We start from the raw sequence: 22,038 nt of genomic DNA, 5'->3' as shown, positions 1-22,038 counted from the left end.
CTCTAGGGAGAGCAAGATGTTTTATCCGCTGTATATGAGTTAATTCTGAAGAAGGTACAAATGTGAGAGCTATAGGAGGAGGGCAAGTGGCAGCTGCTACTACCCCTGCTGTTGCATTTGCTATTGCTGGCTTGCTGGATCTTCTGACAATGAAGACTGGACTTGCCCCAAGGAACCTGGAGGACCCTAATTAGCAGGAAGTAGCCTACAGAGGTATATACCCCCTTTCTCCTCCACCCTTCCTTCTCTCCTACCTAGTGTTGAGGGGTTGGAAGAAATTAGGGTAGAATAAGAAAGGGAGGTGGATGGGTTCGGTCCCCAGCTCCGAAAAAAAGGAAAAAAAAAAAAAAAAAAAAAAAAGAAAGGGAGGTAGATGGGGGCTGGAGAGATGGCTCAGAGGTTAAGAGCACTGATTACTCTTTCCAGAGGTCCTGAGTTCAATTCCCAGCGACCACCTGGTAGTTCACAACCATCTGTAATGGGGATCCAATGCCTTCTTCTGGTGTGTCTGAAGACAGACAGTGTACTCGCATACATAAAATAAATAAATCTGAAAGAAAGAAAGAAAGAAAGAAAGAGAGAGAGAGAGAGAGAGAGAGAGAGAGAGAAGAATCCAACAAAATAGCAAAAAAAAGCACACAAACCTGGGCTTCTTCCCAGCTTACAGACTTGGTTCACAGTGGCAGGCATAATAGTGGTAACCAAGAATGGACTTGAGTCAAGTCAGGAGAAGGCTGACTTCCCTAGTCCCACTAAGTTGGCAGACCCTCAGTTACCAGCTATCTTCTCCCTTTTGGCCTGAGGGCTGATTCAAAGTTGCCCCACAAAGGCCCTTCATCGCAGCATCTATGTGGGGTAGCAACAGACTGAAGAGAACAAGCTGACACCCAACCGATGGAAATGGAGCAGGATAGTAAATAGATTAGGACTGGGCAGGGATGGCCCACCTTAGTACTGCAGCCCAAAGACACCTGGGGCAAAACTGTTCCAGCAAAACTCCAACAGCATCTACACTACTCACTGCCATGCATGCTTTCCAGGTACATATCACGGTCACTGCAGGGAGGGGCAAGCTACCTGCCTCCTTCAAAGGAGGTAGCTGTCTGGCAGCAGGTAAACAGTGCTCAGGGAAGCAGCCTGACATGTTTCATTTTGAGAATGAAAGAACAAAGCAACAAGGAAACTGGCTCCTGTTCACCTTGATCACAGGAGGCTAGGTTTCCATGTAAGGGCTGAGCATAAGTGCACAGGCAGCCATGCAGGGGACTATTCTAGGTATTCCCATGTACCTATTCTAGCCTGCTGGTCAGCATCTACCAAGGGTGTACTGGGACACTCCTTGGACAAGCACAGCTATGCCTTTTCCCTTCTACTAATTTCCTGTATAGCGACTTCCAAAGCCAAAGTAGGCTGTGGGAACTCTGAGAAGGCATCAGGTCGGTATGGAAGAACACTAGTCCTGCAAGGTAGCAAGGTTAAGAGGTGTGCCTACAGTGCCAGGCGGTTCTCTGTGCTCGTGTGAATTCTGAGCATGATTCTGTGACCTCCCTCCAAGCTCAGGGAGCCAAAAGGGCAGTGAAAGAGTGAGGGGCACAGGTGTGTATACTTCCCCCTACAGCTGTCAAGCGCTGACTAGATAAGCCTGCTGGAAGCTAGAGCACTTCCCCCATGTGTGCTAAGCAAGCACTCTACCAATTGAGTATACATTTCCAGTCCACTGTATTGTATTTCCAACAGGCAGTACTGGTTTAGAAAAAGATGTAATCCTCTTAGTGCTTACTAGTACTCATGGTGGTTGGTGGGACACAATGCAAGGTTTTCCTTTTGCTAAAATCTATTTGGACATTTTCAATGAGTTGTTATTGCCTGACTGATTTAAAAAAGATTTTCCACTTCAAAAAGCTAAAAAAAGGCCCAGCACATAATAATAGTTGGTGGCCCAAAGGACACCATAAAACCTGGAGAGCCGGGGTTGGGGATTTAGCTCAGTGGTAGAGTGCTTGCCTAGGAAGCGCAAGGCCCTGGGTTCGGTCCCCAGCTCCGAAAAAAAGAACCAAAACAAACAAACAAACAAACAAAAACAAACAAACAAACAAACAAAAAAAAAAAAAAAACCCTGGAGAGCCAGTCCATCCTTCCTACTTTTCAGACCAGGTCCTAAGGTCACCATCCCTCCCCTTTAGCATATCTTCATGGCCCTAACGAGTGACTAAAAAGAACAGCTCTTGGGGGAAAGAGGCCAACTCTCCCTGGCAGGATCCAAAGTTCCCAGGGCTTGGCTCATACCCACTGGTCCTATGCCCAGAGACACCAGCCTGCCAAAGAGGAAGTGGGGCCTTCAAGCTGAAGCTTGAAGGTAAGTTTAGGTCCCTTCCTTCCAGAAACAACTTAAGTTTTGTAGGAAGTTTGGTCTGGCAGAACATAGGCTAGGCAACAGACATGGCACTGTCTCTAGAGTCAATGTGTTATAGGCAAATCTCAGATACTCACTAACTACTGCACTACTGAGTATCTCTTAGAACTTCACTTTCTTGTAAGGATCATATTCAGAACTATAGTAAAAGTAAATGGAGATAATGAATAGAGATAACAAATGTGATATGGATGGAGGATCAGAATTCTGATCTGATTAGCATTCAAGAAGTAAGGATACTTCAACACTTTGACCAGAGTCTCTAGGGCAATCTTGTCACTCATGAGGCAGACCTAATGAACTTAAGATCTGACAGAGGCACAGAAGCTTGGCTAAATTTGTACATGACACCCACTGTGAGAATGAGGAAAGGCCAAAGTCAGAACTGGTGTTCTCATGCTTTCATCTAAGCTTGCTCTGGGCCCACTGAGGAAAAGTCTTATCTAGCTGGTCAAAACCCACAGCAAAGTCCAGCATGGTGGCAAATGCCTTTAATCACAGTACCCCGGGGTGAAAAGTTCCAAGTCAGTCTGGCCTACATAGTAAGTTCCATGACAACCACGGCTGCATCTTAACACTAGCAACAACCCACAGCAGTTGTTGACACAGCAGTCTATCCTGAGAGGAACAGAAAACTATTAAGACCCAGGGTCATCAGGTCTGGAGAGACGCCTCCACAGTTAAGAATACATGTATTGCTCTTCCAAAGAACTGGAGTTTGAGACCTGAGTTAGATTTTTGCATTCATATCAGGTGGCCTCTGCAGGAATACATAACATGATTTAAAATAAATAATTTGGCGGGGGGGGGGGGGAGCTATAATCATTCCATAACGTATCCAGGACTTGTGATTCTCTGCAGAGATCAACAACTGCTGATATCTTATGCTACCCATCCACATCTTATTCCACCTCCACCCGCAGGCTTGAAACTTGGAACAAGCAGGTAAAAGTAGAGAGATCTGGAACCAAAGAACCCAATGCCCCTTTTGTCTGATTGGCATGGCACCACTATCTCAGCCTCTAGGCACTTGAGATGAAGAGGAAGTAAGAGACAGCAATTCACAAGGAAACAGTGAGTTGATTCAAAAACACCAGAAAGAAAAGACAAAGAAAAAAAAGAAAAGAAAACCAGGAGGTTGACTCACAACTTAACTGTCACATGACAAGCAAACATCATGACATCCCTCTGATAAAGGTCACTCTCACAGTACCTCTGCAAAGGGAGGCACAGGACAGACTCTACACCTTCCAGCTGCCTACAAGAGTACTTTTGTTTAAAGATTTATTTATTATGTATATAACATTCTGCCTGCATGTATGCCTGCAGGCCAGAAGATCTCATGATAGATGGTTGTGAGCCACCATGTGGTTGCTAGGAATTGAACTCAGGACCTCTGGAAGAGCAGTCAGTGCTCTTAACCCCTGAGCCATCTCCCCAGTCCCCCAGAGTAATCTATATAAATCCACCAAGAGCTTCAGTGCCCCTACCTCCCTCGGTCAAGATAGTGGAGTAGCTGAAGCCAAAGGCTGCAGCCACAGATCTTCTGCAGGAAAGAGACTGCAAATGTGTAAAAGGGCGCGTTACTAGAGAGCCTGTCAGAAGGACCATCAGGTGAACAAAGAGTGTGGGTTGGAGCTTTTCTACAACCATTGAAATGAAAAAATAAATAATTGTTTTGAGGCCCACACAAAGAATCTAGCTAGGCAGATACTCCACAACCCAAACATGACCAGAAAACAGGCTGCATAACCTTTCCTGCCTAAATCCTTCTCTGGATTACACTTGCTTGTAATTTCTAATGGCAGCATTCAGGTGAGAGGCATAGTGTTCAAGGTCATCATCAGCTACATGGTGATTTTGAGGGTAGCCTGAGCTGCCTCCATCTTTAAATCCTCTTTGGGAGGACTAGAAAGGCCAAGTGAATGCTTTAGTAAATGCTTGTGATCAATTCCATGGCTCTGCCATAGCCTTTTGCTCCTTTTTTCCCTACCCCTTGGTGTTTCCTCTTTTTGGATTAAGATCCATTTTATTTTGGCCAGGCAGTGAGGGCTCACATCTTTAATCCCAGCACTGGGAAGGCAGAAGCAGGCGGCTCTGATTTCAAGGGTAGTCTGGGTTATAGAGTGAATTCCAGAGGTACATAGAAAAACTCTGTCTTGGAAAAAAAAAAGACAGACAGACAGACAGACAGACAGACAGACAGACAGAGAGAGAGAGAGAGAGAGATGGCCCAGCAGTTAAAAGCACTGACTGCTCTTTCAAAAGAGATCCTAAGTTCAATCCCTAGCAACCACATGGTGGCTAACAACCATATATAATGGGATCTGATGCCCTCTTCTGGTACCTGAAGACAGCTACAGTGTACTCATATACATAAAATAATTCTTTAAAAAACAAACAAGAAATAAAAATTATATATTTTATTTTAAATTATGTGTTCACATGTGTGCGTGTATATTTACTGAGTGCAGTGCCCTCAGAGGCTAAGAGGGCATTAGACACCCTGAGCTAAAGTTACAATGATCACTAACCAGCCCGTGGTGCAAGAAACACATCTGGGGTCCTCTGCAAGAGCAGCAAATGCTATTAGCTAGTTGAACCTTCTCTCCAGCCCCTAACATTTCCTAACTTGCAGGTATAAATAAAAACCCTGATTACATTCTGCTTTGACAGAAGGCAAAAGGAAAATTTTCTGTTGAAATCTCACTTAAATACCATGATTCGATTCCTGTTTTAGATCAAACAAAACAACTTTCCGAACTGCTTAAAGTCTCTAAGAAACAGATTTAAAAAAAAGAAAAAAGAAAAAAAAAACTTTTAACCCTTGCCTAATCTTGTAATTTTTGTTCAATCCTTTTCTGGAACATTTTTTGTTACTAAGTATCAAAATGGGGGAAGGGAGAAGGGGAGCAAAGAATGAATATCCTATAATTCTTGTCTTCTACTCTGATTTACCTGAGTTTCCTGCCTTTCTGTTCTCACCTGGTTCCCCACTCAACACTCTCCACAGACCTGAGGAATCTCAAAGCATATGCTGTGGTGTCCCTGCTCTCCAGCTTCCACAACAGAGTGCAGGGCCCTCCTCTACACAGGCCATCTGTGTCCTTGGAGGATCCTCAGTGCACTCTGATCATGCCAACACCTTAACAGTGCCTGCACAGAGTCACTGTGCAGTACTTCCCTATGAAATTGATTCTAGAGTATCTGGGATAACAGGACTGTACACCGCACACACCCTCAAGACAGCTGATTCTTTGAGATGCTGTTTTGGGAGGTGATGTTAGGCAGGAAACAATCATTTGTAGTTCACTGCTTCCCAGTGGAAATGTAAACAATGAGGCCAGGCCTCTCTGTCTAGTGCACAGCAGAATTCCCAGGGCCTAACTCTTAGTAGGATGCTCAAACTGATGGGAGCTAAGCAGTTCCTGTTCTACAAAAGTTAGGTTCAAGCCATGGGGCCTGTTTGAACAAGCCTGAACACTGGAATACTTGTGAGCCTCTTAGGTCTGCCTCTGTTCCTCTAAGTTGACTAACGCTTGGACCCCAGCTTCTACCAGCCCTAGGTTCTACATGTTCAGGCCAGAAGGGGATTTCTCAAAAATGACCCAATTGAACTAGACACAGGATTTAAGAATCCTTCCAAGTGCCTATCACTGTCTGCTGCAGAGGACTCACCACCTAGGGCAGTCCGTCTTACCTAAACACGAACCAGAAGCCTCGAGCACAATGCCTAAGAAACCCACTGCCTTAGTGCAGCTCTGGGGAGAAAAGCTGGTCCGATCTGAGTAGGAGTCTCTGAATGAGATCTTAACAATCAGGGCCTTAACTTCTGACTCAATTGATACAGTGTACTTAATCCTAATGGGAAAGTCTTGAAAGTTCTTGTGATTCAACCACTCCCATTCACAGGAAGCAGGAAAGGAAGTGGGGAAATTCAGTAAGGTTGCCCAAATCTTTCAGTGAGATGCACAGCTGAGGTTGGCAGCTTATCTTCCAATCTCCCTACCTCATTTCCTACCCTCCCTACTACAGGGAGCACAGGACAACACTGCTGGGAGCCTCTGTCCAGAGATGCTCCAACAGCCTCGGTTCCCTTCCCTAAACAACAGGACCACACTGCACAAGATGTCTACCCAGGATCATTCTTTCCCCTTTCCATTGTGATAGTTAACACCTATATAGTCCTCCTCACACCTACAAGAGGACAGGTGGTACAAGGGGCTTCAACAGACTGAAACCAATGATGCTATTTATATACCCAGTCCACAGGAGAGAGCAGAAAAGGAAAGACTACCCGGAACCTAACACAATTTTCTTGGCTAGTTCATCCTCAGCTTTGCTCCAGGGCCTCAGGCCACAATGCTCTTGGTATCATGTCTTCACCACACTTGCTCTCCCTCAGAAGAAGATTAAGTAGTCTCTCTGGAGAGCTTTCAAGTCTCATCTAACAACTCCTCTGCACTGTTCTACAAAGGCTATTCCTTGACTTATACCTTGGACAGAGCACTGTCCCTTCCCTTTTATGATGAAGCATAGTATGTGGACCCACAGGCCTCATACTGGAAAGAAGCCTAAAGAGGAATACAAATTCAAGGGCCTGCAGGGCCTAGCAGTGGGTTGCATGTAGACAGCTGCTGGCCAGTAGTCCTGAGGTGGCTGTGCTCTGCCACCTGTTAGTGACATATACACTTAGATGCTAGTCCATGTCCTTCACCCAGTGTCACATGCAATTCAGCATAGCTTTACACATTTGCCTTTTTATAAGTAAAGTTAGATATCCCTAAGCACGGATGGATGGATGGATGGATGGATGGATGGATGGATGGATGGATGGATGGATGGATAGATAGATAGATAGATAGATAGATAGATAGATAGATAGATAGATAGATAGATAGGCTGGCTGGCCGACCGACCGACCGACTGACTGACTGACTGACTGACTGACTTGACTTTTTTCTGGAGGTAGGTCTTTTTTCTGGAGGTAGGTCATTGAGACAGGGTCTCTAACATTGTTCTGGCCATCTTACAGTTAACTATGTACACCAAGCTAGCCTCCAATTGAAAGAAATATGCTTGCCTCTGTCTCCGAAGTGCTGGGATTACAGGCAGGCCTGTGTGCTAGCATACCTAATCTCATTTTCCCAATTTTAAAATACAGATGGTTTCTTTAAAGTGTTCTTAAAGCAACTGAAAACTGTTAGAAAGTTAAAACTGGGCAGGAGATGTGGACACAGGGAGACACTTTGTGACTTTTTTCTTTTTAAAGCAGTTTCAAAGTCCTGGCTGGCCTGGAACACCCTATGTAGAGAACATGCTTATCTCTCTGTCTCTCTGCTTCCTCCTCTCTCTTTTAAAGATTTATTTATTTATTTCATGTGGATACACTGTTACTGTCTTCAGACACACCAAGAGGGCATTGAATACCCATTACAGATGGTTGTGAGCCACCATGTGATTGCTGGGAGTTGAACTCAGAACCTCTGGAAGAACAGTTAATGCTCTTAACCACTGAGCCATCCCTTACCCCTCCCCCTCCCTGAGCCCATGCTTATCTCAAACTCAACAGAGAGCCAACATCCACCTGCCATTCATTGCAGTCCAGACTTGTTTGTTTTTGGTGTGGCTTATAGCCCCACCTAGCCTGGTTCTTGCTATAGTATCTCAGGATGGCCTCAAGCTCATGTAATCCTTCTGGATCCAGAATTAAAGATGTGCACCACTATGCCTCTTTCTTTCAGGTATAAATAAGACCCACCATGGCAAATTTATCTTGCTTCCTACTTAATTTGAAGGTGGAGAAGACACTGACAGCTAATAGAGTCTACAAATTTTCTGAATCAAAGGTTCTTCAGGAAATCACCACCACTAATCAAGTTACTGAGCAATGGTAGAGCGCTTGCCTAGGAAGCGCAAGGCCCTGGGTTTGGTCCCCAGCTCGGAAAAAAAGAACCCAAAAAAAAAAAAATGTAAATAGTTACTGAGCAAAAGAACTCAGCATCTAGGGGTTGGGGATTTAGCTCAGCGGTAGAGCGCTTGCCTAGCAAGCGCAAGGCCCTGGGTTCGGTCCCCAGCCCCGGAAAAAAAAAAAAAGAAAAAGAAAAAAAAAAAAAAAAAAGAACTCAGCATCTGCTACATTCACTTGGGGACACTGTTCAAAGTTACCAACTGACAAAGCCAAAACCCACTAATACTCCCCAAACCTACACCAAAACTTAATCATAAGGTCACTGAAACGATAGGACTTAACTCCAAAACAAGACTATGCTATTAATGCCAACTGACCTTTTTCTCATACATGGGAAAGGAGACCTCTCTGTCTGCAGCAAATCTGAAACTGGAAAGATACCAAAGCACTAAAGGGACAGTTTTACCACAAAGCACCCAGGCTCATCTACCACTAAAAAATTCTAAGAGTCACAATTTGGAGGGGCATGGGTAGGCATGAGATGGCTCAGCAGATAAAAGAGAACTGACTTCAGGGTTGGGGATTTAGCTCAGTGGTAGAGCGCTTGCCTAGGAAGCGCAAGGCCCTGGGTTCGGTCCCCAGCTCCGAAAAAAGAAAGAACCAAAAAAAAAAAAAAAAAAAAAAGAGAACTGACTTCAATCCCTGGGACACACATAGTGGAAAACACCAACTCCTGCAAATTGTCCTCTGACCTCAAAACACAGGCAATTGGGCAGGTGAAGACATGTGCACACATCCCACATCCATTTGGGCTTCTTACAAGGTTCTTAAGTTCATCTCTATGATAAGCCAAGAGAGGGCAGGGCCAGGAGGAAAAGCAGCTGAGAGATGTGACAGAAACCACCTTCCTTTCTATGGATAGGCCAAATTCTAGAGATCAAGTGACAGAAGATGCTGGGTCATGAGTTAGAATGGCTTCAACAATATCCTCTGTTAAGTAAAATAAAAGGCCAAATTCGGGGCCTCAAGAGTAAAGCTGCAGTTTCTGAGCCAGGCTCCTGGGAAGCTCTTTACACTCTCAGCTAAACTCACCTTCACCTACAGGTTCCAGTAGGTAAGTGCCATGGTTTGAATACAATGTCCCTTACAGGTGTGGTACAATTTTAGGAGATTTTGGAAATGCTTTAGAAGGAGTGGAGACTGAGCTGGAAGTAGGTGACTGGAAATATGCCCAGTGTCTTCCTTGCTTTCTGTTCCCAGGAGGTGGCAGCCTCCTCCTCTACAGACCCCTACATTCCTACATTCACCCTGTCTACACCAAAGTAACCCAGTCTCAGACTGAACCCTCTGAAACCCAGAGCCTAAACACCTCCCATCTAACTTGTTCTGCAAATGAAGGACCCTGCAAGGAGGAGTCTATCTTTGCAGCCCCTTCCAATTTTAGTAATTCCCATACTCTTAAAAGAGGAGGAAAACCAAACATACCAGGGCACAACTATCGGAATAGAGCTAACAACTAGGGTCTGGACTGAAACAAAGTCCACCTCCTCAGGCCAGCCAGCCTTCTCAGGAAGACACTTAGTCTCTCCAGGACCATGCAAACTCCCTGTTCCTGAGCACGGGTGTGACCTCAGTTGACTTCAGAAATGTAGTCCCCATCCAGGGACTGTGCTGCAAAGTGGCTGGGAAGCAGTATAGCATGTGGGGCTCCTTTTTGTACAATCTGGGAATTGTAGTCCAAAGGATCAGACATGAAACCCCAAATCATTTATCTTCAATCTGGGAATTGTAGTCCAAAGGATCAGACATGAAACCCCAAATCATTTATCTTAAAGTAAATTCTGCTAAGGTCATCTTGTAAAAGGAAAAATCTGACCACCTTTCTTTTCACTTAAAATCCCCTAAGACTGCCTGCCTATGGATTTCTGCTAAAATTGGGACTTGGCACTCCTATGAAGCACCTTTTTAGTTGGCTGTACTCCAACCACAGGGAATTCAGCTCCCTGGGCTCCACCGAAGTGATCACAGGCTTTGCTCAGCAACCCCACTCACCCTTCCCATGTCGGCTCAGCCCTGCTCCCCAGGATCTCTGAGCTGAACTGCACAGGACGCCTCTGCTGCACCACATATGCTCTTCCCACATGGCACTTTCTCTCACACTGAACTTTACGTACACATCCTCCTATCTACTATAAGATCCTCAACATCTCACATAGAGCAAACCCACAAAGCACACCACCCATCTACCTGCTCACCAGTATATATACTCTGAGCTGCCACTGCAACCTGTCAACCTCAACTATAGTGCCAGGGACAGCTTAACCAAATAGAGACAAAGCTAAAAAGACACAGCAGGATCAGAGGGAGGGGAAGCAGTCCAGGGCCAGGGTTTATAACTATGAGCGTGGTCTGGGAAGGCCTCACCATGACATCAATCCAGAGAAAGAACAGTCCAGAACTAAAGGCCCAAAGCAAAAGACACACTACAGTCACTCCTGGGAAAGAAGAAAGTGATATATAGTGAGTGCATGATGGGTAGAGGACTCAGCCCAGTAAGTCCTAGGCCAGGCTAAGGACTCCTGTTCTGAAAATCCAGAGGGTTCTAAACAGAAGTTAACAGGAGACAGTAAAGAAGCTGCTGGGACAACCTAAGTTCTAGTTCAGACACTCAAAGTATAAAGAAATATCTAGACCTAGAGGCAATTTTAAGGCCTTTAAAGGATTGTACTAATGAATTAGATGTGCCTTCACAAAAGCAGTGCAGGATGGCCTCAAGTTTCTCTGAACACTTAGCTGCCGAATCTGAGTCTGTTTTTCATATGGGAATTAGGTTAAGGAGCACCTGCTGAGACAAATGTTTTAAAGAGTAAGTAAGACATTTAGGGGCTGGGGATTTAGCTCAGTGGTAGAGTGCTTACCTAGGAAGCGCAAGGCCCTGGGTTCGGTCCCCAGCTCCAAAAAAAAAAAAAAAAAAGAGTAAGACATTTAAAAAAAACTACAGATCCTGGCTACTGCAGGATGATGCCCATGAATGGACCTCTCTCTCTCTCTCTCTCTGGTGGTGGTCAACAGCAGTTCACACAGTACCCCAGACTAAGATAATGAAGATGGCCTTCAACACCTGGCCAGCTTTACATAATTCACCAGGAAGGCCTTTCCCCACACCTAGAACTCAGCCAGTCCAAGGACAGCTAAACGACAAAGGTGTCACATCAAGGCTGTCCCTATTATTTCATGGAAAACCCACCACAGGAAGCTAGCCATCTCAAAACTCACCAGACTCACGGATACTCATCCCCATTTAGGAAAGGCACAAAATACCTTCCCCCCAAGACAATCACCTCAGTCTACAAAAATCTAGTTATGGGATTCATCTTCTGGCTATGAGCCAATTAATCTTGTGTGGGATGCTGTGCCATCAACCAGATCCTCAGAACTTTGGTAGCACTGCACGAGTCCTTAACTGCAGGAAGAATGGAGAGGCTAGGCAAGCTAGGAAGGAAGGCATAGAAGACAGGAAGAAGTTAAGTACTCTCTCTGCCCAGGTTATAATTTAAATTTCTTCAACTTCTCCCTCCACTTCATTAGCTATTATCAAAACCTCAGGCCTAGAAGGTTAAAGTAACCCACTCTCCTGACCATCTCCCTGAGATCACTCTGGATTAGCCAACAGAGGTCTGTGAGCCTGGCCTGAAACCTTTCCGGAGCCCCAGCAACACCTAATTACCCCTCTGATCACCTCTTGGATTTTGTGAACAGGGACACTCCCATCTGCCAGGCTCTCCTTTTTTTTTTTTTTTTTTTGTTTTGTTTTTGGTTTTTTTTTTTTTTTTTCGGAGCTGGGGACTGAACCCAGGGCCTTGCGCTTGCTAGGCAAGTGCTCTACCACTGAGCTAAATCCCCAACCTCCAGGCTCTCCATTTTTAAGAGGGCTTTGTGGTTTAGGGCACTGCTCCTTCTTCTCTCTGTGCTTGATCCCAGAGAAGAGAAAAAGAGATGCTGAGTAACAGTGGAAAATGCTGAACTCTGGCTTGGGACCCACTTCAGACCTAGGCAAAGATTCAGTCTCTGAGGAAGTTCAGGATTCAAGAGAGCTGGTGGGCTGGAGAGATGGCTCAGTGGTTAAGAGCACTGACTGCTCTTCCAGGGGTCCGGAGTTCAGTTCCCAGCAACCACATGGTGGCTCACAACCATCTGTGATGAGATCTGATGCCCTCTTCTGGTGTGTCTGAAAACAGCTATATAATAAATAAATCTTAAAAAAAAAAAAAAAGAATCCTAACTGTGCCTTCTTCAGAAGAAAAAGTGACATGAACTAGGGTGAGGAAAGTCTTAAGCCTCATTTATTCAAACTGTACTCAACAGTTCTTAGTGCTCGTTTGCAATAATATAACATAATCAGCAAACTCAAAACAAGTGGATGACCATATGCTCTTAACAAACAGGATAACTTCCTAATAGGACCTAAAATGATCAAATTTCTTCATTTATCATCAAAAGGACTTGTCTGGGGGGGAGGGGGGTCTGTTTGCTTGAGACTAGATCTCACTCTAGCCAAGCTGACCAAAAACTCTTTCTGCCTTAGTCTCTGTAATGGGAGCACAGGCTTGAGCCACCAGACCCTGCTTCAAAACATCTCATGGTCTAGTTTGTTCAAATGAAGATCCAGATATGCATGACCTTTTCTTTTTTTTTCTTTTTTCTTTTTTTCAGAGCTGGGGACCGAACCCAGGGCCTAGCGCTCTACCACTGAGCTAAATCCCCAACCCCATGCATGACCTTTTCATCTTTAATATTCCCCTTCTAAAAGGCTGCTTCACTGAAAAAAAGTTGCTGCACAGAACTTCTCGTTAAACACTGGATAACCCCAGTTGGCCACACACACCTTTAATTCCAGTACTTGTGAGGTGTTAGGATGGGGACCGCAAGGTCATCCTGTTTTCTCAATGTACTGTGAGTGGGAGGCATTTCACAAGTGCTGTTGTGAACTTTCTATGACCATACAATAAGGCCAATCACTCCACCATGTGCCCTCCAAGCTACCACTCTCATTTAATGAAACCAAGAGCCTCTCTCCAGCCTTCCCGGGGCTTAGTGTCAAGATGGGAGTTCCCAATCACATGGGCAGATTTGAAGACACATGCACTTAAAGCTCTGCTTTAATTGTGCTTTGTGGGTGGAGTGGACTTGGGGTTCTAACACGGAGAACACAGTTTTAACACTGGAACCTAAAAGACATTTAAATCTAATCTAATTCCCTGCAAATGAAGAAATACATCAGAAAGACGATTTGACGAATATGTCAGTGGGATTGAGGGGGGGTTAGGACAAGATAACTATTTATCATATAGGCAATACTCCTTTTTCGTTCTGTGTGTATGGTCAAGTACAACTTGCAGGTTATCAACCACATGGGCTCTGAGGATCTAACTCAAATCTTCGGGGTTAGAAGGTACCAAGCCAGTGCCCTCATCTGATGGATGAGCCATTTCACTTGCCCCACAAAAATATTTTTGAGCAGTGTTTACTACAGGCACCACTTATGGGCTTCCACCGTGTCTGACCCACGTACTAAGAGTTTCGTAACCACCTTTTGATTTACCACCTTTGATTCTCACAACCATTCTCCAAAACCACGGCCATCACCCTTCTTTAGAAGGGTAAAGTTAACAGGGGCTCAAGACAGGCACACAATTCTAAGATTACCCAGCAACTTAGAAACTTACCTGGGGACCAAAAGTGTAAAGAGCCAGTTTCCAGAGCCAGAGTTTCAAAGCCTAACAATGCTGAGAGGCCCTAGTGATGACCAACTACCACAGCAGCAGGGGCAGAATAGGGTCCCAGGACACCATCAGTTAGCAGGCCAGGCTGCAATCATTAGCTCTATTTCAAAGAGACTCACACAAACAGAAATGAAGCACTAAGTCTCAGACTCTATGCCCAGTTCAGGCACCAGCTTTCTCAATATACCCAGTAGAGGCAGATACAGTATGTGAGCTCTTGTGAGCGCTCCCCAGGGTCTTGGAGAGAAGCAAATTAACTAAAGCTTATTTAAGACAAATGAAAACCTGATTTGGTAGGCATAGTAACTAATGCATATAATCCTAACTCCCAAAAGGCTGAGGCAGGATTATTGTCAGAAATTCAAAGGTCAGTCTGAACTACACAGTGAGTTCAAGGTAATGCTAGGCTAGAGTGAAACCCTAAAAGTTGTCAGAAAAAAAAATTGGGGGGCTGGAGTGATGGCTCAGTGGTTAAGAGCGCTGGCTGCTCTTCCAGAGGACCCAGATTCAATTCCCAGTACACACACAACAGCTTACAACTGCCTGAAACTCTGGTTCCAGAGAATCAGACCCCCCACAGACATACATATATACAAAGCACCAACGTACATAAAAATAATTAAATTATTTTTCAATTGCTTTTAAAAAAGATCATCATTACTGGAAAAGAATGGTGGGCATGGCGCTAGACATGCAGCAGAAGCATGCAGAACTCATCATCATTATACCATGTCCCAAGGCAAAAGTAGTCATTTCATCCAGGCAATGGTGGTGTACCCTTTTGATCCCAGGACTCAGGAAGCAGAGAGGGGGAACTCTTGAGTTCAAGGCCAGACTGATCTACAGACTTCCAAGAGCCTGGGTTACACAAAGAACCCCTCCCTGTCTTGAAAAAAACAAAAACAAAAACAAAGACACCCCAAAACAGGTAGTCATTTCTTGAGTGACTGACCTATGTAAAGCTGTTAATTGCAGCCAGGTGTAACGCACACCTTTAATCCCAGCGCTCTGGGAGGCAGAGGTAGGCAGTCTCAGACCTAGAGGCCAGCCTGGTCTACAAACTGAGTTCCGGGGCTGTTACTCAGAGAGAAGGGGGAGGGGTGTTGATGCCAAGGTTTGGTAAGATGGCTCAGCAGGTAAAAGCATGCCATCCGGCACGACTACCTGAATTCAGTTTTCAGGACCTGTGTACGATGGAAGGAGAGACCAGACTCTTGTAAAATATCCTCTGAAGAGCTGGGCAGTGGTGGCGCACACCCGTGATCCCAACACTGAGGAAGCAGAGACAGGCGGATCTCTGAATTCAAGGCCCATAGTCTATAGAGTGAGCTCTAAGACAATTTTTATTAACGGTGCATAAAAAGTTTTTTCTTGTTTGGCTGTTTTTGCTTTTTTTTTTTTTTCCCCGGAGCTGGGGACCGAACTTCAGAGCTTTGCGCTCCCCAACCCCTGTTTTGTTTTGTTTTGTTTTGTTTTGTTTTAAAAAAAAAGGAGTATCTCCATGCCCTGAACCAAGACCACTCTTCTGCTGGGACCCTAAGTGTGAACCACCACACCCAGTTCAAAGGTCAACTTTAAAGCAAACTACTACTTGTGGGGGTGTTAAGCTATACACAAAAACAAAAGATGTGCATTCTCTGCCTTCTTTTCACAAGTTAAAACTAAACAAAACAAAAAAAGGAAACCGAACATCAAAGTCCCTGAAGGGGGGTTGGGGATTTAGCTCAGTGGTAGAGTGCTTGCCTAGGAAGCGCAAGGCCCTGGGTTCGGTCCCCAGCTCTGAAAATAAGACCCCCCCCAAAAAAATAAATAAATAAAAAAGTCCCTGAAGGGTCCATAATCTCCTAAGCACAAAGCAGTTCTTAAGCTGCTCCACAGGGCTCATCTGAGATCACTAGGAAACACAGATATTTACATTATGATTCACAGCAGTAGCAAAGTTACGAAGTGCAACAAAAATAATTTTATGAGGAACTGTATTTTTACAGGGTCACAACATTAGGAAGGTTGAGAACCACTGTCATCACAGTGAAGGGTCACCAATGTCCTGAGAGGCATGCACATCATAAACTAATCCCTGTTGTACAGAGGAGAAGGCGAGATCAGCTAACAAGAGACAGATAGAACACGTGCAGAACCTATGTATCTCTTCCCACTTGGGCACTCAAGATTGAAAGGGGGTGTGGCTGGAAAAAGGGGAAGAATGTAAATAGTACTGTTAGGAACGGTGTCCAAAAGGACAAATCCCGGGGTTGGGGATTTAGCTCAGTGGTAGAGCGCTTGCCTAGGAAGCGCAAGACCCTGGATTCGGTCCCCAGCTCTGAAAAAAAGAACCAAAAAAAAAAAAAAAAAAAAAAAAAAAGGACAAATTCAAAATTTAAAACCATAAACCTGGGCTGGAGAGATGGCTCAGCGGTTAAGAGCACTGACTGCTCTTCCAGAGGTCCTGAGTTCAAATCCCAGCAACCACATGGTGGCTCACAACCATCTGTAATGGGGATCCAATGCCCTCTTCTGGTGTGTCTGAAGACAGCTACTCTGTACTTATACATAATAAATAAATCTTTAAAAAAATTTAAAAAAAAAACATAAACCTAAAATGGTGTGTGTGATACTGGGAGGAATGAAGGGGAAACTGCAGTAGAGGCTAACATATGTATGAAAAACCAACTGGGACTAAGGAACAAAACACACACACACACACACACACACACACACACACGAACATGCACGGTGGGGGGGTGGGGGGGTGCCGCTAAAATCAGGTATGGAGAAGGCAGAGGCAGGAGAATCAGGAGTTTAGGACCAACCTTGATTAAGTAAGTTCTAGGCCATTAAGATTATGCCCTCGCTCCCCCCCCTCTCCAAATACAAACCTAGGATTTGGAAGCTTAAACAAGATAGAAAAATGCCACATGAAAGGGATAAAAGGGTAAAACATATTTTATTACTAGTTACTGCTTGTGTCCCTTAAAAACTAAAACACCAGCATCTGAGCCAAAAGAAGGCTAAAAATAGGCATTTGCAGCAAGCTTTGGAAAGCTTAGGTTGCTTATGAGACACTCATTTCTGTACACTCCCCAAAACATATGCATCACAGAACATAAAAATTCCAATACCACACAACCACACCACTGGTGTCACATTTAAAGATGCCCGGGCTGCAAATAAAATCAGAGCTAAAAAAGGACCTACAGATCCCTTTGGCTGAAGAGATAAGGCCACTACCTAACCTTACCAGACAGACAACCCAATCACATAATCACTTTAAAAAGCACCCAGGTCTTAATGAGCTTAAACTAAAAAACTATTGGATTAATTCTGGTAGTCTGTCAAAAGACTACTCCAAAGGTTCTAAACCAACTGGTAGTCACTCATTTTTAAGATTCCAAAAACAAACACAGGTACAGAACAGACATACCATGCCTAGAATGTGTGCTTTGGTCACATATTGAATTTGGCTTTATCCGGAGGAAAATTTGAGATGCCAGCCAAACTGTCTTCTTCCCACGATCAATAACTCCAATGACGCAAGCTATCAAGGGCCCCTGGCTTTACACAAAATGCCAGCTCAGGCACCCAATCCTGCCTGATGTCACAGCTGACTTAAAACCCACAAGGCAGGTTCACCAGTAGCTAAGCGCGGCGAACTGAGCAAACAGCCTCATTTAAACTTCTGAGGAGCGCGGCTCGAGAGGATGATTATACCTCTGAATTTAAAGAGAGGCAGGACCAAAGAGTGTCTTAAAGTTGTTTCTCCCACTCTGTGGGTGGAAAGCGAGGATATGAAAGAAAATGGAGGTTTCAGTACTGCCCCTTGCATAAGAGGATTCTGGAAGGGAAGGAGAAGAGAGAAACTCTAGTACACCCCCACCCCATGTGCCCTCTTCCTTATGAAGCAACCCTAAGAGAAATCGAAAGGGCAACCAACGTGCTGGTTTCCCCCAGGGGTAGGCCTACACTTTCCTGCACTCTGGAACCTGAAAGAGGCTAGCTACGACTTCCTCGGTGCCCAGTTTAGGTTAGGCAACCTCACCGAAGCTCCAAAAGGAGTTTTTCTTTTCTTTTCTCTCTTTTTTAAAAAGTACAAGTACCAGGACTCCGACGGTCAAACTCAAGGGCCATGCTCACGAGACACCGGGGAGTACACAGGCGGAGGCTGTGCCCGAGTGGTGCGCTACTAGATGCCCACGCCGATCGCGCCCGGCCAGGATTCCCTAGCCACCTCCCGCCCGGACTCAGCGGGGGAGGGGAGCCCCGCGCGCAGCTCAGGCCGGCGAGCGCAGCGAACAGTCCTGGCACCGCGCATGGCGCCCAACTGTCACCCGCCCGCCCCGCACCGGCGCGGCCACTCCCTCGCCGCCACACACGCCCCTCGCGTCGCCGCGGGCCGCCACCGGCTCCCGGGCACGCAGGGGCCCGCGCTCCCTACGCCTCACCCGGCTCCCCGAACCGCAAAGTTGCAAAGTTCAAAGGCAGACTCCGCTCGGAGCCGTGACACATGTTCACTGAACACGCACTCTCCAGGCGCCGACACGCATAGGAAACACAGGGCACACAGGGCACACCGAGCGGCCCCGCCCGGCCCAGTCCCGCAAGCTAGGCCCGAGGCATGCCGTTGCCACCAACCGCTGCGGCCCCGGCAGCCCCGCTCTGAAGGAAACGCCCGCGTCACTGCGCGGGCCAGTGCCGCGCCGCGCAGACCCACCTGGAGGCGGCTGTCCGTTCACCGCGGACGGCGGCGGCGGCGCGTGCTTCGTCCACGGGTTCACCTTGGGCGGCGGTGCCTCCACGAAGTCACGCCGGCCGCCGTCCTCGCCGTCGCTCCCCGCTGGGGCTTCCGCAGCTGCGGGTGGCCGCGGGCTCTCGCGCTCCGTGCCGTCGCGGCCAGGCCTGGCGCAGGCGGGCCGCGGCCTGCGGACGCCGCCGTCCGGCTCACCACCGCCGTCACCCGGGCCCGACTCGGCCTGGGTGTCGGGCGCCGGCTTCTTCCTCGCCAGACCGTGCTCGTCGGCCTGCAGCAGCGCGGCACCCGCGGGCAGCAGCGGCTCCACTTGAGTGGCCATCTGCGCGGAGGGGCCGGGCGCGCCGCGGGCCCCGCTCGAGGCCGCTGGCGGGGCGCCGGGGCCCGGGCCGCGCGGACCCGGGGCGGCGCGGACGGGCGGACGCTGAGCGGCGCGCCGGGCGGAGAGCTCCGGCGCGCCTAGCCGGCCTGGCGGACCTCGGTCCGCGGCCTGCGTCCCCCCGCCCCCGGCCCGGGGCGGCTCGGGGGGCTGCAGTGGTGCGGACGGCCCGGGGGGGAGCGGCGCGGAGAGCCGAGCCAGACCACGCGATCCGCGGCGGGCGGCGGGCGGGCGCGCGCCTCGCGACGCGGCGCGCGAGGGGCGGGGACGGCGCGGCGGCGGGCGCGCGCGCGCAGGGCGGAAGGTCCCGCCCAGGCCCCGCCTCCCGGCGGCCATTCCTGTGGCGCGGCAAGCGAACGGGGGCGAGCACGTGCCTGATGCAACTCCGAAGGGCGGGGGTGGGGGAGGAGCCTTAAAGAGCCAGCGCCCCAGAGCGACCGCAGGTGGAGCACATGGGACCGGGCCACGCGGCCAGCCCAGCCTGCTAACGCTGGTGACAAGGGTTGCGGGGCTCCAGGGAAGGGGTCTTTTAATATATCAGCCCTGACTTGGGTAATGATGCAAAAAAAAAATTGACCTCCCCCTGTGCGTGGCTTCTGGCCCCACTCCTGTGACCTTGGCCCAGCTGCAGCCTGGTCAGGGCACTGGTAATGGGTCCAAGGGAGTTCTTACCCCATAGGGGCAGCGAGCACCTCGGAAACAGAACAGATTTCCCAGTAGTGCCCACACTCTACAGGCCCTCGAGACCCAGTGTTTTATGGGCAGGAAATGGCTTTTCTTTCAAGTAGCTTGTGTGTTTTCTACAGAATTGTTTAGGGTGGGGTTGAACTGACACTTAGTCGAGGGACTCAGAAAGCTCTGAGATTTGTAACGTAACCCTGACCCCATTGCAGTTTGGGTTAACTGCTTTAGTCAGGTCCACTTCCTGGGTCTCGATTCTCTATTGTAAAATGAAGGAGCCATTTATGCCAGGCGGTTTCAAATTTCACTGTCATTCGGTTCAATAAATATTTACTGACTTCATACTCTGGGGGCCTGCAAAGTTCTTAGAAAAGTCTGCCAATAAACCAGGCTAACAAGCACCTGTCCTCCCGGAATTTACACTGTAAGGTGGGGGAAGGCAAGAAACAAATATTGTCCAGTAGTCACTACGCTGTAATGAAGTAGACAATATTGGCTTTTTGTTTGTTTGGTTTGGTTTGGTTTTTCAAGCAGGGTTTTTTGTTTGTTTGTTTGTTTGTTTTTTTATGTAGTTCTGGGTGCTGGCTGCCCTAGAACTCTCTGTATACCAGATGACCAGGCCTGCCTCTGCCTCCCTAGTGCTGGGATCAGAGAGATGCACCGCCACCATCTGACTGAGATTTGCTTCCTTAGTTGCTGAGGGAATGTTCCCTTGAACTCAGATCCCAAAATACTGGAAATGAGAGAAGTGTCAGGGACTGGATCAGAAATCTGAGAACCAAACAGCCTGGAAGGCTGGTGGAACTCTCCAAAAGAAGGATTAAAAAAACAGGTTGTCTCCTAGGCAGAGGGCAAGGCTTCGGCTTCCTGAAAAGACTTAGCAGGCCCTGGTGTTGTGGACATCAGGAATACTGGAAAAAGTGTTCCTAGCAATCTGATGTCCAGTTCCAACTCCAGTCCTGGGCCTACAAGCCTGGGACAGCTCTCCCTTTCCCTGATAGCCCCTCTCTGAGGAAAATTAATGCCTAAGTAGTCAACGAGACAGCCAAAGTGGCCGATATTATAAGGCACAACTCACCAAAGCCAATGCTTGAAGAGGTGCAGAGGAACATATGGTTTAAAGGGAATAGGGAATTCAAGCAGCTGGCCTGGAACTCACAGAGATCTGCCTGCCTCTGCCTCAAGAGTGCCGAGGTTAAAGGCATGGGCCACCACCACCTAGCTTAGGCAGGATTCTACAAAACTGTGTCATGTCTACCCTTAGTCAAAGCACATCACTACACTTTTCACCAGGGCTAACTTTAGTTATTGGTAAATAGTTTCTTTTTGTTTTCTCTTTTTGTTTTGTGTTTGTGTTCTCGTGACAGGGTTTCTCTGTGTAGCCCTGGCTGTCCAGGAACTTACTCTATAGACCAGGCTAGCCTCAAACTCACAGAGATCCCACTGCCTCTGCCACCTGAGTACTGGGGTTAAAGTCATAGGCCACTTACTAATTGGATGTAGAGGGGAGATATGCTCTCATACAACTTGTAGGCATAGCAAGGCTTTGTGTAGCATATAACTAGCTGGTTTATCTACCTAGCTCTCAGTGTCAGTGCCAACAAAAGTGTCCAGGCTCTGTTTCGTGGGAACCGGTGCTCTGAGATGGCTACTCTGGACCCTGTCCTGGGCCAGAGAGAGGCATTGGATGGGGTTTGGGGAAGCTCTGAATTTAGACTCTTTAGAACTATCTTCAACTAGAGATACTCAACCCTAAGAAAGTAAACTGAATAATTATTTCATCTTCTTGTTTTAAAGATGAGGACACTGAAGTTCAGAGAAATAAGGTTCCTTATCCAAGGGACACAAGGCCAGTCCATGGCACAACCAAATCCAATAGTTTTTCTTACATTCAAATAATTGGGTACTGGAGAGATGTCTCAGTGGTTAAGAGTACTGACTGCTCTTCTAGAGGTCCTGAGTTCAATTCCCAGCAACCACATGGTGGCTCACAACCATCTGTAATAAGATCTGATGCCCTCTTCTGGTGTATCTGAAGACAGCTACAGTGTACTTATGTATAATAAATAAATCTTTTTTTAAAAAGACTTATTTATTTCATGTATGTGGATACACTATCGCTGTCTT

The 22,038-nt window shown here is 47.0% G+C and overlaps 1 protein-coding gene across 2 annotated transcripts in view; it reads right to left on the bottom strand.

Moving 5' to 3' along the window:
- The window catches only part of Larp1 (La ribonucleoprotein 1, translational regulator), a 54,984-nt gene extending 35,532 nt beyond the window's left edge, over positions 1-19,452 (bottom strand). The window contains 1 exon segment of one of the 2 annotated variants that reach the window (NM_001427639.1): positions 18,816-19,452. In NM_001427639.1, coding sequence (NP_001414568.1) covers positions 18,816-19,173 — 358 coding nt within the window. In that variant the 5' untranslated portion in view covers positions 19,174-19,452. 2 annotated transcript variants of the gene reach the window in all.
- Between the last annotated feature and the right edge of the window lie 2,586 nt (positions 19,453-22,038).

The sequence above is a fragment of the Rattus norvegicus genome, chromosome 10, assembly GCF_036323735.1.
Source record: "Rattus norvegicus strain BN/NHsdMcwi chromosome 10, GRCr8, whole genome shotgun sequence".
NCBI lineage: Eukaryota > Metazoa > Chordata > Mammalia > Rodentia > Muridae > Rattus > Rattus norvegicus.
The sequence above is the reverse complement of the archived record's forward strand: the minus strand, read 5'-3'. Positions and strand labels throughout refer to the sequence as shown.